General features: G+C 39.9%; 1 protein-coding gene across 1 annotated transcript in view; it reads right to left on the bottom strand.

Moving 5' to 3' along the window:
* The window catches only part of LOC122788965 (disintegrin and metalloproteinase domain-containing protein 9-like), a 1,117,261-nt gene that overhangs the window by 634,427 nt on the left and 469,008 nt on the right, over positions 1-13,826 (bottom strand). Inside the window, exon 4 of the mRNA XM_044056033.1 lies at positions 5,235-5,313. Within this exon, the coding sequence (XP_043911968.1) occupies positions 5,235-5,313 (79 nt within the window). The remainder of the gene's footprint in view (positions 1-5,234; positions 5,314-13,826) is intronic.

Below are 13,826 nucleotides of genomic sequence, written 5' to 3' on the forward strand. Positions count from 1 at the left end.
TACAAGATAGTACTGACAGGCATAATTTTGAGAGGCCACACTGAAAAATCACATGCTTTGGATAATATAACTTACAAAAGGCCACATGGGAAACTCTTACACAAGGGAGCAATACTGAGAATGAATTTATGCATTTCATGAAAAATTATAACATATACCAGAAGTTGAAATTCGCCCCCCCCCAAAAAAAAAATGAATGTATGAATAAATACTTAAGTACATAAATAAATACTGTATACAGTATGAGTAGGCATGAATGAAAAAGGGCTAATAAACATCTTCTATGCACTCTAACTGAATATTGAGAGACAAGGTATAAAATTTCAGCTCATCTTTAAACTTCATGCTTTTATAGTAATAAGTATAGGAAAAGCATAACATATCCAGAAGTATACAAAACACCAAAAGAAACAGGGAGACAGTGAACTAATTAAAAAAAATACATCCAATTAACTTTTTTTACAGAAAAAGAAACACTGAAAAGTATAATAACTATATCAGAACTAACAAGAAACATAATAAGAAAAATATATACATTAATGTCTTATTTTAAACTAACAAAAAATGGATTATACAATAAACAGCATGGCTATAATGGTAGGAAAAGATGACAAACTGGAATACAAGAGAATGGTTAAATAATAGGAGTCAGCAAAGGCAATAAAATAAATGAAGATGGAAGAAGTTAAATTCATAACTAAAGTTAAAGATAGAAAGAAAACATTTTAGTAGTAGGTTACTAAGGCCAAAATGGTTGGAAACACGAGTCAACAAAAGTAATAAAGTCCATTTTCACACTTCATACAGCTACTAAACTTTTTGGAGATCATTTTCCTAAATCATTTTATTCAGGATTGAGCAAGGTTTAAGATTCAGAGGGATAGTGTGAAAAAAAACTGTGATTAAAAAAGAAACCACTTGAGAAGTTGTACTAAAAAATTGTATGAAGATTAACACAAATAGATAAAGCTTTTCATCTGGATAATGGAACAAACAAGGAACTCAAATGGCTGCCTGTTTAAATGCCAATCCATCACTGGAGTTAACTGACAACTGTTTAAGAACAGGTAAAATTGTAGAGGATCAGTTGGTTTCATGGTGTTAATGCTGTATAAGCTGTATGTAGGATATATCGCTCAAAGGAGATGATGGGTCATCATTACTATGATGCTGACAAATAACTTTATCCCTCTGTCTTTCTTTCTGAGCTGTTTGCAAATTCCTGAGTTCTTAAAATGAAGCCCAGATGTCAGCTCTGAGGACTGTTTGTGGATTTCTGCATTTGTAGGAAGACATACAAATACCAGTCTTGACTGAAAAAGGAATAATAAATTTAAAAACAGTCCTTACTGACTGCATCAATGACTATCCATAATACTCAAGTTCCAAACAGTTCCATGTCTTTCCTTCACTGTAATTTAAAGGACAAACAAACTAGAACTCATGTACTCAAAAAAGGCTCATGTAGTGTTGAACAGGAATCGAGGTACAAACAGGGCTCACCAAGTATGTCAAGAAAGATACCAGTCAAGTGCATTAATGTTCAAATGTCAAGATATTTAAAACCATAAAACAGAACAGCAATACGGTTGAGCGCTTTTATTCCTCCAACATGGGACTTCATCAAAACCATTAAATAACAAAGAAAAGTCATTTATATAATTTATGTAAAAGATCATGTGGTAGTGATCATTAAAAGTTAAAGAGCTGGCATCTAAAATCACGAAAAATAGAAAAATATATGTGCTAAATGTATAATGATCTTATATACCACATATAAAACCACATTAAAAGCCTTTAAAAGTTGAGTGTTATAAATCAGCAGCTTTGACTTTCAGAATGTGTGTTATTTAAAGGTGCTAATTCAGCTCTGGTCTAAATAAAGCATTTAATCTAAATTGCCAGATGATTTCTCTTTTTTCTGTTTCAGTTTCCCATGAACCAGCTCTTGAACTATTGGGAATAGTTTCCAAAATACCAAAAAGAAATTTACTAAAAGAAGGGCAAATTAGGGAATGTTTATATAGGGAATTATTAATGTTACCCATGGCAATCACTTGGGTATGCTTGTAAATACACTTACGGAATTGCCTTTCAGTTTTCCCCATGTAAAAATTGTTACATACAACACATAAAGCCAGGTACACTAATCTCTTAGTAGCACAATTCCCTTCTTCCAACACTATTTACATAGGTGGTAAAACAACAGCAGTGTTAGACTGTTCTAAAATGTAACTACATTGGTTACATGCAGCTCAGCACCTTTTGCCCTTCCTTTTATTATTAAGACAATTCAGTCTAGGTTGTTTTATTAAATATTTAAAATTTCTTTTAGTTTTGATATCACAAAATTGGGAGGATCGCCCAAAAATTGTCATCTCTGTGTCACCCCTGAACACACACCAGTTTTTAATCAAGTAATTAATTTCTTTGGAGTAAGGAGGACAAAAATAGCAAATATCTATTTGCGATAAACACCAGAGTTTTAATTCACAGGATATATTAAAAATAGAACAGATTGACAGGTTCACACAGTTACAGATACAACAGTACTTAACTAATCTCACTGTAGTTTCCTGACTGATCTAAATAATTATTATTCCCTGGTTACTTACTAGAAAAAGGCAAGATGAAATAGGTGAGAGATCCTTTTTTCAAGTTTGCAACCTTTACATTCACCAGGGCAACTCTTACTATCATTCTCCCTTGCTAGATTATGGAACTCCCTTCCCCCTCACATTAGAACTACCCAGAATCTTCCTTCCTTTAAAACCATACTCCATTCTCATTTCTCATCTTTCCTCTCTCTGGGAATGCTCCTGCACTCATCCTACCTGAATCCTGACATCTATCTCTTTCTTATCCTACTTTAAACTTTGCCTTTGCTTAAGTTCTTTTGTCTACAATTATGATGTACTAAATGAGCATTCATTTGTTTGTTCTTGTAAATATCTATAAATGTTTGACTTAGGTCTTATATTTGAATTGATTTTAGTTAATTTGTTTCTCTTATATGCTGTACTAGTTATCACTTTTAAATATATTTTAATATTGTATTTCTGTCTGGAGTTTTTCTCCTTGGGCCTCCATTGAAAATGGGCTACCTTGGTCCAATGGACTTTCCCGGTTAAAAAAACTGAAATAAATAAATAAATAAATAAAAAAGTTATAAAACAAAGTCATCTAAGACTTCTGTCTTACCTAGTAGTAAACATTATTTTAGTGATGGATTTCAGAAGGACATCACATACATCTGGTCATCTGACTTCTGGTTCCCATGCAACCCGCATTGCTAGAGACTGCCAGAATTTAGCACATATGTGTCAATAATACACACACATAGAGCTTGCTAAGATCTGATGCAGCTTCTGGAAGTCATAAAACAATTTCAAACTTCTACCCTTCCAGAGTAACAATTAGTTCACTGCTAAAGACAATACAGAAGGATTTCTAGTACTTGTTCTTCTGGACATTTTGTCTCTGCCTGCAATCAGAACTGTAAGATACAATCTTTATGGCCTAGGCCCAGTAATTAAATTTCATAACATTTTTCAAAGTTAGCAGCAGCTGCACTGTGATTAACCTCTTCTCTTCCAGTATCCTTTGTTACCATATATACATTTCAACAGGTAAATAATATGTGAATATTTCTAATTCTTTCCAGTAGGGCACACTGTTGGTACATTTTGAACACAAGCAGCTTTACAAATGCAGTTTTCAGCACAAGCATCTGTAAAAATCAGTTTGATATACAAATGACATATAATTATTTACATATGTTACACATCCACTGCCCTACTTTTCCTGGCATAGCTGGTGAAACTATTGTATCACATTCTTTTACATTTAGAGTTACTGATATTATTGGTAAAGGTATGAGGAGAAGTGATGTAAATAATAAGTTGGAAATGAAAGAATATAAGTGGATATTGATGTTGTGCTGATCAGACACCAGGTTTAAATAAAATTGTAACACTGAAACATTGAAACCAATTCTTAAGTATAGACAAAGTTGTTTGAAATTATATATATATATATATATATATATATATATATATATATATGTATTTTTTTAAACTCCTATTGTTGTATTAATGGTAGAAATGCATTTATGTGATTGTTTTATACTAATTATTTTTAGAAGTGTGGCTTTAAGTTAATTGAATTAATTGTAGTAATTGTTTTAGTTAATTGTCTGTGATGTGGATTAGATACTATCTAAATGTGCTTAGTAGAATATGATATTAACACTGATGAAGGGTTTGTGACCTGAAAGCTTTATTTTATATATTAAAATTTTGCTACATTACTCAGTTTGCTTTATTTCTGTCATTTGAATCTCTGTGAATTGTTTTACTTGAGTTCATGTTATTTAGCTATAGCTGGCAATACCTCACGTTGTCACAGTGACACTTAAAAGTAAACATTCAGAACATCAATTGTATTCTGACATAAAGATTATAGTAGGCAGTAGCACAAACATCAATTTTATTCTGACATAAAGATTATAGTAGGCAGTAGTACTTACAAAGATATCAATATTCTGTTGGGTAAAATTTTTAGTCTTTAGTGACATGATCTGCTAACAACTCATTGGAGTTAAGACGAGCATTTGTAAAAGTCTTTAAGCTATAAATCCTCTGCCTCCATTCAGGATCATAATTGAGTAGAATCATTCAAAGAAAATACGGAGTAACTTTCTTGAAAGAATGCAATGCTATATAAAAGAGAGAAGTATTAGGATAATTTATTTCCTGGAAGATGAAAGAAACTAGAATAATTCATCTTCTGTTGTCAATGTTAAGGGATGACTTGATACTGGCATTATGCCAGTAAGGAAGATTAGTTAAGAAACTTTTGGAGTCATAGCAGCAAGCAACTGAGAAAATATTTTGTAGTACACCTAATCTGGTATAGACAAGCAAGTAATAAAAAGATAGAATAAACTTCCCAAAGAAATTAGAATTTGTTAAATCTTAAAAAATCTTACACATTTGCTCAATATACAAATTTGCAGCTTTAAAAAAACATTGAGGATACTGATTGCACAACTATATGTACACACAATATGTGTATATATATATATATATATATATATATATATATATATATATATGTGTGTGTGTGTGTGTGTGTGTGTGTGTGTGTGTGTGTGCATGTGTATATACATTATATACACATATACACAGAGATACAAGCATACATGCATAAATTAAATAATGTTTATACTGTACCTTTATCTGGGGTTTGGTCTTCATCCGTTTTCCATCTTTATTATATATAACATGGACAAAGTCTTTACTGAGTAGGTCACTGTAAATGAGATGGATTTATGAAATAGATCATTGTTGATGACCTCAAATACTTAAACAATATAGGCAAAGTATTATATATTTAATACTTTAGTATAATTTACAAGAAATTACATGAAGCTAAATATTAATATTTAGCCTTATATGACTAAGCAAGTTATGTGAACTAGGTAGCAACTTAATTGGATTAAAAAGTGTATATCCCACTATCCCATAATGCTAGCTTTATTTATTTATTGGCATATGATGTTTCTAATATTTATTTATTGTCTTTCTTTGTCTGAATGGGTGCAAAAGGACTCCTTTTCAGTGGAGGCCTGCTCACAGAAAAAAAGATAACTAACATTACAAGGATAAATTCCAGGAGATTACAAATACAATTTTAACATGATTAACAGTAAATATTTCAGGAAGAGTGCAAGACTTATTTAAAAAAAATTGCATAATAACAGAAAAATATTTCAGAGCAACTAAATGTTAAAATTATTGATAGAAGATTGTTAATGTGAAAAAAAAGAGTTATATACTTACCATAACTTGGAATCTGTGCTATCCAGTGTCATTATTCATCACAGATGTGTCTTGGATCTGACCTCGGATCCAAACAGGCAGAGTGGGTGACAGCTCTTGATCTCAAACTCCTCCCCTCCCAGGAACACTAGCTACCCATAATCCTCAGATCAAGTTTGCTAGATAAAAATAAGGACATTGAAACTGTCCACAATAAGGAAAAGCAGAACCAATCACACCATTATTCCATGAATCCCTGGTCACCAGAAGGAGGGGTATGGAGGGTGGTAACCTGATGAATAATGACACTGGATAGCACAGACTCTAAGTTATGGTAAGTACATAACTCTTTATCTGATGCTCTCCGTGTCATTATTGATCATGGATGGGTCAGAGATCCCAGCTATCCCTAACCCTGGGTGGTCTGAAGGAAGGATATGCTGGAGCACAGAAGGACCAAATGAAGCTCTACCCCTGGATACTAAATCTAGTTTGTAATGTGTCACAAAGGTATGGGGATTTGACCAAGTGGCAGCAGCACAAATTTCATCCGAGGAAGTCCTTGCCCAGACGGCTGAAGAAATAGCCACTGACATAATAGAATGAGCTTTAATAGGCCTGGGAAGAACAGTATGTTTGCTTTCATAAATGTGAGCTATGCACCAAGCGATCCACTGTGAAAGTAACACCTTGAAAATAGCCGTACCATTCCTGGCCTGACAGAAAGCTACAAAAAGTTGATCTGACTTACGTAAATTCTCTGTCCTCCTCAAATAGAAATGTAGCTGCCTGTGTACATCCCAGCAATATAGTTTATACTGCCCTTTGTAGGAAAAAATAGGAAAAAAGACAAGAAGTTGAGTTGACTGATTAAGGTTAATTTCTGAAGCTACCTTAAGAATGAAAGGATTGATCCTGAGAGATACCCTATCCTTGTGGAAAATCATAAAGGGAGCCTTAATGCAAAGAGCCTGCAATTCAGAAACGTTCTTGGCAGAGGTAATGGAGACCAAAAAGGCTGTTTACCAGGACAGAAACTTAATATCACGCATTGCAGAAGGATCAAAGGGGAGCTGTGTCAGGGACTGCAGCACCAATGTAAGATCCCAAGGAGGGGACAGATCGTAATCGAAACTCCTAACGATGTGGACAAACTACAAAAGGGCCTCACTGAGACAGATACCTGGTGTCAAAGCCATGGCCTGAGGCTCAATGTATTTTCATCCCCTTTGGTAAAAACTCTGTACCCATGAGCTACCACATAGCTGGTAGTCTACTTAATGCCGAAAATGTGATAAGAGACCTTGGGACACAGGTGGACAGTAGTCTCTCCTTTGATAATCACATCGCCACAATGATCAGGAAATCCTTCTACGTGGCTCATCTCATCACAAAAGGATTTTCATCCAGAAAAAAAGAGGTCATTGTTCCCCTCTACTCATCACTCATTAGACCCATTATAGAGTACAACACCCCTTTTGGTATGTCCCTCACAAGACATCTACAACAACCGGAAAGACCACAGAAATACCTCACAAAGAAGATTACTGGCCTCAAACAGATGCCCTACGCAGACCATCTCAAAAAACTACAGCTTTACTCCATTGCATATCACCTACTCAGGGGCGATCTCTGCCTGACATACAGAGCTATGTCAAACCCAGAGCTGTTGGACATGTTCCACTTAAAGAAATCCCAATCCCTCCGAGCTACATGTTCTAGGGACCTAAACCTTTAACCACAATAAACAGAACATGCTGGAGGGATAGATTCCTGTCCCAGAGACTTCCCATACTCTGGAACAGACTACCTATCTATGTCAAACAGAGCTCCTCATTAGCACTCTTCAAGAAAAATCTTGATGATTGGATGGGAAATGGGAAATTCACCCCAGGGATCATGTCTGTGGCTCTGCTTGACAGGGGCACAGGAAAATAATTTTCTTGGGTGGCGAAAGCCAGGGTACATTTTTTGGCTAGGCTTATATAGGCCCTAGGGCCAATAGCCTAGTACCTACCTATGAAAGGAGGCCTGAGCAAGAAAATACCTTTAAGAAAGGCTTTGCATAGTCTAGAAGAAAACATGGGGCTGTCAATAAGGTGGAAGGTAGAAATAGCTGCCAACTGAAGCTTAATAGTTGAAAAGATGCCTCCTTCTTGAAACATAGACGATAGGAATGACAAAATGTCTGGAACAGGAGCAGAAAAGGGGTCTGTGTCACTCTGACAAGCCCAAAGAGAGAACCTCTTCCATTTTCTGGAATAAACCTTTTTAGTAGAAGGCTTCTGGGAGGCCAAAATGATGTCCTTCACTGGAGGTGGCAGGCTAATTTGGCTGACAGTCACTGGAACTGGAGATACCAAGCTGTCAGATGCAGGGAAAGAAGGTTGGGAAGAGGGAGCCCCCATGGATAGGTGATGAGATCCTGGGCTGGATCCAATATCCAGGGTGGATATTTTAGGTGAGACCAGAGGAGGGAGAACCAAGCCTGGTGAGGCCAGAAGGGAGCAATGAGGATAAGGTGAGCATTCACACGACGGCTTGCTGTAAGACTTTGGGAATGAGGGGCATTGGAAGATAAGTCATAGAGAAGTTCTGGTGGCCAATCATGAATCAGAGCATCCCTGGGAGACTCCCGCAGTGGGGGGATCAGGACAAAGTATTTGCTGCCTTTGTGATTGATCGGGGAGGCAAATAGATCACAGCAAGGGAGACCCCAGTGGTTGAAAATCTGGCTTGCCACTTACTGGTTCAGGGACCACTCATGGGGACTCAGGATGGATCTGCTGAGCCTGTCCACCAACATGTTGGAATCACTGGGAATGTACCTTGCAAGAAGAAAGCACTCAGAGGGCACAGCCAATTCCCACACTCTCATGGCCTCTCTTCACAGAGGATATGATTGTGTCCCCTCTTGCTTGTTGATGTACCAGACTACTGACATGTTGTCTGTCTGAATTGCTACCATCCTGAGAGGGAGATAATTCTGGAAGGTTTGCAATGACAGGACTGCTCTCATCTCCAGGACATTGATGTGCAACTTGGTCTCAAATGAGGACCACATGGCTTGGACCATCCTTCCATGGAAATGCCCCCCACACCCCCAATAGGGAGGCATCCATGGTCACAGTGGCCTGGGGTTGTAGAATACAAAAGGGTCTCCCTAGCAGAAGATCTTTGGATGGGAGCCACCAAGCTAAGTGATACTGGCAGGCATGAGATATCTGAACTGCCATGGACATTGGGTGATGATGAGCTGACCACTGTACCACAAGGGTCCACAGAAGCACCTGCATGTGATACCTGGTGAAGGGGACCAGCCACCATATAGATGAGGGCTTGGAAAAGTAGCTGGGCGGAGGCACTCTCCCAATCCAGAAGGAGGAGGACTTGTTCCCAAATCATGTCTAACCTGCATGGGGAAAAAGCTGCAGTCTCTGACACTGTGTTCAGAAGCACCCATGTGAATTCCAGTCTCTGACACAGGACAAAATGTGACTTGGGAAGATTGACTCTATTGCCCAGATCTTGAAATAGGCTGAGAGTGTAATCTAAGGCTAGTGTTAGATGATGCCTTGTGGGAGACATGAGAAGCCAATCATCTGGGTACAGGAAGACCTGAAATCCCTGCAGCCGGAGATAGGCTGCAACCACTGCCATACATTTGATGAACACCCAGGGGGCTGACGTGAGACCGAAGGGCAAGGTTCTGAACTGATAGTGATTGGCCCCCAGCCAGAAGTGCAGGAATCTCTTGGAGGGCCTGTCTACTTTTATGTGATAGTACATGTCCATGACATCCACCGAGCACATTCAATCACCCTTGCACAGCAGCGGAAGAATGGACTGAACAGTAACCATCCAGAACTTTGACTTCTTGACTAATAAATTCAACTTGCTGAGGTCCAGAATGGGACACAGGTCCATGTTCTTTTGGGCACTAAAAAGAAGGAAGAGTAAGTTCTGGATCCTCATTGTCCTGTTGGGACCTCCTGAATTACTCTTTTTTGAATAAGGTCTTGAACCTCTGTGAGACATAACTCCCTTTGGCAGGGTGGAACATCTGGGAGTGACTTCTGAACTGGGGGAGGTTGTTCGAAGGATATGAAGTATCCCCTTGACTCAGTGCTTAGCACCCACTCATCTGAGGTACTAGTTGCCCAAACCAGGGGGTGCAAGGAGATATGTTGTCCGACTGCCTTTAGAGCAGGACAGTCAGGCAGCACTGGAGTGCTGTGAGGGCTTCTCTGAGAAGGGTTCTCAGGACCCCTGATTCTGCAGACCTCCTCTGCCTCTGGGGTGCCATCTGCCTCAAATCCCCTTCTCCAGCTGGAGGAAAAGGCTCCTGGGGTGCATAATGGAAGGAAGATTGAGCCCTATGGAACCAGAGCTTCTTACTACCCCTCTGAGTCTTGGAAAAGGACCATTGGAGAGTAAATACCTGATCCCAACTGTGGACAAAGTCTTTCCCTCATGCTCAATGAGGGTCAGAATTTCCTTGACAGAAGGACCAAACGATGTAGATCCATCAAATAAGGCATTGGTAAAGGACGCCTTGAAGTTGTCCGCAAACCCGCAAAGGTGAAGCCAGGCATGGTGCCTGATGGCAATGCCGGTGCCTGCTGCTCAAAAGCTTGCCTTAGCTGCATTAGCAATCAACCTCATCAAGGCATTAGCAAGGGATGTAAGAGTGGAAAGCTTTGGATAGACCAGTTTAAGGCTCTCTGAAGGCAACAACTCTGAAAGGGAAGAGGAAATCTCCAACATCAAATCCCTTTGCAGCCATGTGAAGTGTGCCATATAATTAGTAGACCTCAGTCCGTAAGTGGCTTAGGCATACACATGCTTCCCAAAATGGCCAATTTTCTGAGACTCCCTGTTAGGGGGATGGACCGTAGAGCTCTGTTCCATGAGCTCTTTCTTAGTGGCTGTGGCAACCATAATGACAGCCACAGGGGCACCTTTACCTCAAAAAGTTTTGTCCTTCAGTGGGCTAAGGAGCTTGTCTGCTCTCTTGTGGACCAGTTCTACTGTATCTAGCTCCTTCCACACCCTGCTGGAAATAAGCTGGACTAGCTCATCCATAGGGGGAGACACCCAGGAGGAAGATGGGCTCATCCCAAATGCCTTCAGGAAGACGGACTCCTCTGAGGATGTGGTGGGGGAAGACCAACCGCTCCTCTCTTTAAGGATTTCAGGGATGTCCCCAAAGGACAACTCCTTGAGTGGCAGTCTGGGGGACCTGTCCCCTTCCTCAAAGTCTGTGTCCTCTGTGAGGGACTCAAGAGGGGAATCCAGGTGCCTTTTCTTGCATGTCCTCTTCCAGGGAGGCTCAACCACTCTGGCTTCAGGGGAGGACTCAGAAGAGGAAGGAACCCCAATGGGGGTAATGCCCTTCTGAAGGTGTTCATGAGAGGGCTGACCCCTGACAGATGATGAGGACTCACCACCCAAAGAAGAACAAGGCAGGGGTGGGTCCAGAGTTGAGGCAGAGGCTGCAGACCAACCAGAAATGGTCCTCTGTATCACCCCGATAGCTGATGGGCTGGAAGAGGCTCTACCTATGTCCCTGCCTGGATAAGATGACTGGGGCAAAAGGGGAGACCCCAACACAGCACCAACACCCCTGATTATATGGGTCCTAAGCTGTCCAAAGCAGATGCCCTTAAAGGAAAGGAATGGTCTGAAAACTCCAGACCAGAATCCTCACATCAGTAGCCCCATTGACTTCTTGAGACTGAGGCATTGCCAATTCTGATGGCAATGTAGCTGAACCAGCCAGGGACCCAGGCAGAGTGGGAATGGGAACTCTACCTGACACTGGTGGCCTCTCCTTAGGCCAAGGTCTGACCCTGGGGAACCAAAGTCATAGGAGTCTGATGGAAAAAGAGGAGGTCTGTAGAGGGTGAAGAGCCCCTTGGCACATGGCTAGGGGAGGGTAACAAGCTAAGACCCATTTGTGCTTTGAGGAAGCTCCTCATCATCCAATCCATGTCTGAAAGGAGCAACCTCCTGGTAGATATGGAGGAAACCGAAGAATGGCCTGACTGTGCTGATGGCCTGTGGTCTGTGGAAGAGGACCTACTGGAATGCCTAGGATCCGACCTTTTTAAGGGAGGTGGAAGATCCTCAATTAAGATAGAATCCAAGAGGGACATCAGATCCTATGGCCTGGATGGATCCGAGATCACCAAGGACCCAACTGAAGGATCCTGTGGAGCAGTTGGATCCAATGGGGTTTTTGATCCAATCGGATCTGAGAGTTTCCTAGTCTCATTGGATTCAGATCTGGCTGGGGGAGCCAAGGCAAAGATGCTGGAGCCGAAGCCCCTGAGGCTGGGCTTGGATCTGGGGCACTTGGATCCAAGAACCTCATCCTTTTTGCAGGGGAGTCTCGAGAGGAAGAGTGCTTCTTCTTGGGATATAAAGGAGCTTTAGAGGGGTGCCCAAGACCAGAGGACTCCCTTTAGCCAGTCCTTTTAACAAGAACTTATTCCTATGGTCTAGGAGAAACCTAGGGTTGAATCCTGCACAAATGTCTCATTCAACCTCTAAATGGGGCTCTGTTAGACAGTAGACACACTCCTCATGTGTATCAACTGGAGCCAATTACCGACCGCATGAGGAGCAGGATCTGAAACCTATGGGTTTGTCAGACATCATAGATACAAATTAACAAACCCCCAGCACGCACACACACACACACACACACACACACAAACACACACACACACACACACACACACACACACACACACACACAAACACACACACACACACACCACACACACACACTCCCTAACCCAAGAAAAGGGAAGGAAAGTAAGGAAAGCTAACCAGAAGGGGAAAGGGTGGGAAAAAAAACCTCAGGGACTGACCAGCAACTGATGGAGGGGAGGAAAACTAAAACTAAAACTAGCCTAAAAGACTATCAGAGAGAAAGATAGAAGGAGGGAAAAAAAGCAGATTTAAACCATTTATCTGACACCTGTAGCTCGAGCTTCAAAAGAAACATCTACTCACGAATTGCGGCAAATGAGATCTGAGGATTGCGGGTAGCTAGGATTCCTGGGAGGGGAGGAACTCGAGCTCAGGAGCTGTCACTCACTCTGCTGGCTCAGATCTGAGGTCGTATCCAAGACCCATCCATGATCAATAATGACACAGATAACATCAGATCAGGATTTAATGGAGCTAAAAATAGTAAGGTAGTATTAAGACAGAAAAAGACAAAGAAGCAAAAGAAACTAAGAAGGACAGAAGATAAAAAAAATTAATGGAGGATGGGCATGCAGTCACTTCATAGGTGATAGTACAGGCTAGTGAGATAATCAGAATAGGAAGATGTCAGGAAATTGAATTTATGAAAGTCATTTTTAAAGATTTGTGAGGTGATATGTCTTTGACAGACAAATACATGCAGTTAATAGGAGAGAATGAGATTTGACAGAATGGTAGATAAGAAGTGATAGAGAAAGAGTTTGAATGGAAGTAGAGAAGGTTGAATATACTATATGTTAAAGTGTTGTTTCTTCTTAGGTTTCGAAGTCAAAGAAAGGTCTAGTTGGTGAACGTTTTGGATTGTACTGAGTGAATGCTCAAGTGTTGAACAGTATTTTTTATTATCAAATTTGTTAAGATTTCTTGGCTGTCTATATGTCTTATAGTTATTTTGGGTTTTGTTTATGAACCATTCTTTCTGGACTTTATCTATTTGCTTCATTTTGGTTTCAAATTTTTGAATAGTCAGGGGACAGGTTTGACTTTAATGCATTTGTTTCTTAGTGGAATAAAATCATTTAAAATATTTTAGTAAATGTTGTTGAACTCAGCTATGGCATCATCTAAGGGAAGATGTTTAAGGTTATTCCAATTTACTAGTCTAAGGTTAGAGATCAAGATGTCTTTGTTGTGGTGAGATAGATTGCCGATTGGTTTTATGCATTATTTTCTGTATACTGAGGTTTGTTGTCTGGTAGTGAATATAATGAAGTGGTCACTAAG

The sequence above is a fragment of the Protopterus annectens genome, chromosome 14.part0 (genome assembly GCF_019279795.1).
Source record: "Protopterus annectens isolate FY-2018-M chromosome 14.part0, PAN1.0, whole genome shotgun sequence".
In the NCBI taxonomy this organism is placed as follows: domain Eukaryota; kingdom Metazoa; phylum Chordata; order Ceratodontiformes; family Protopteridae; genus Protopterus; species Protopterus annectens.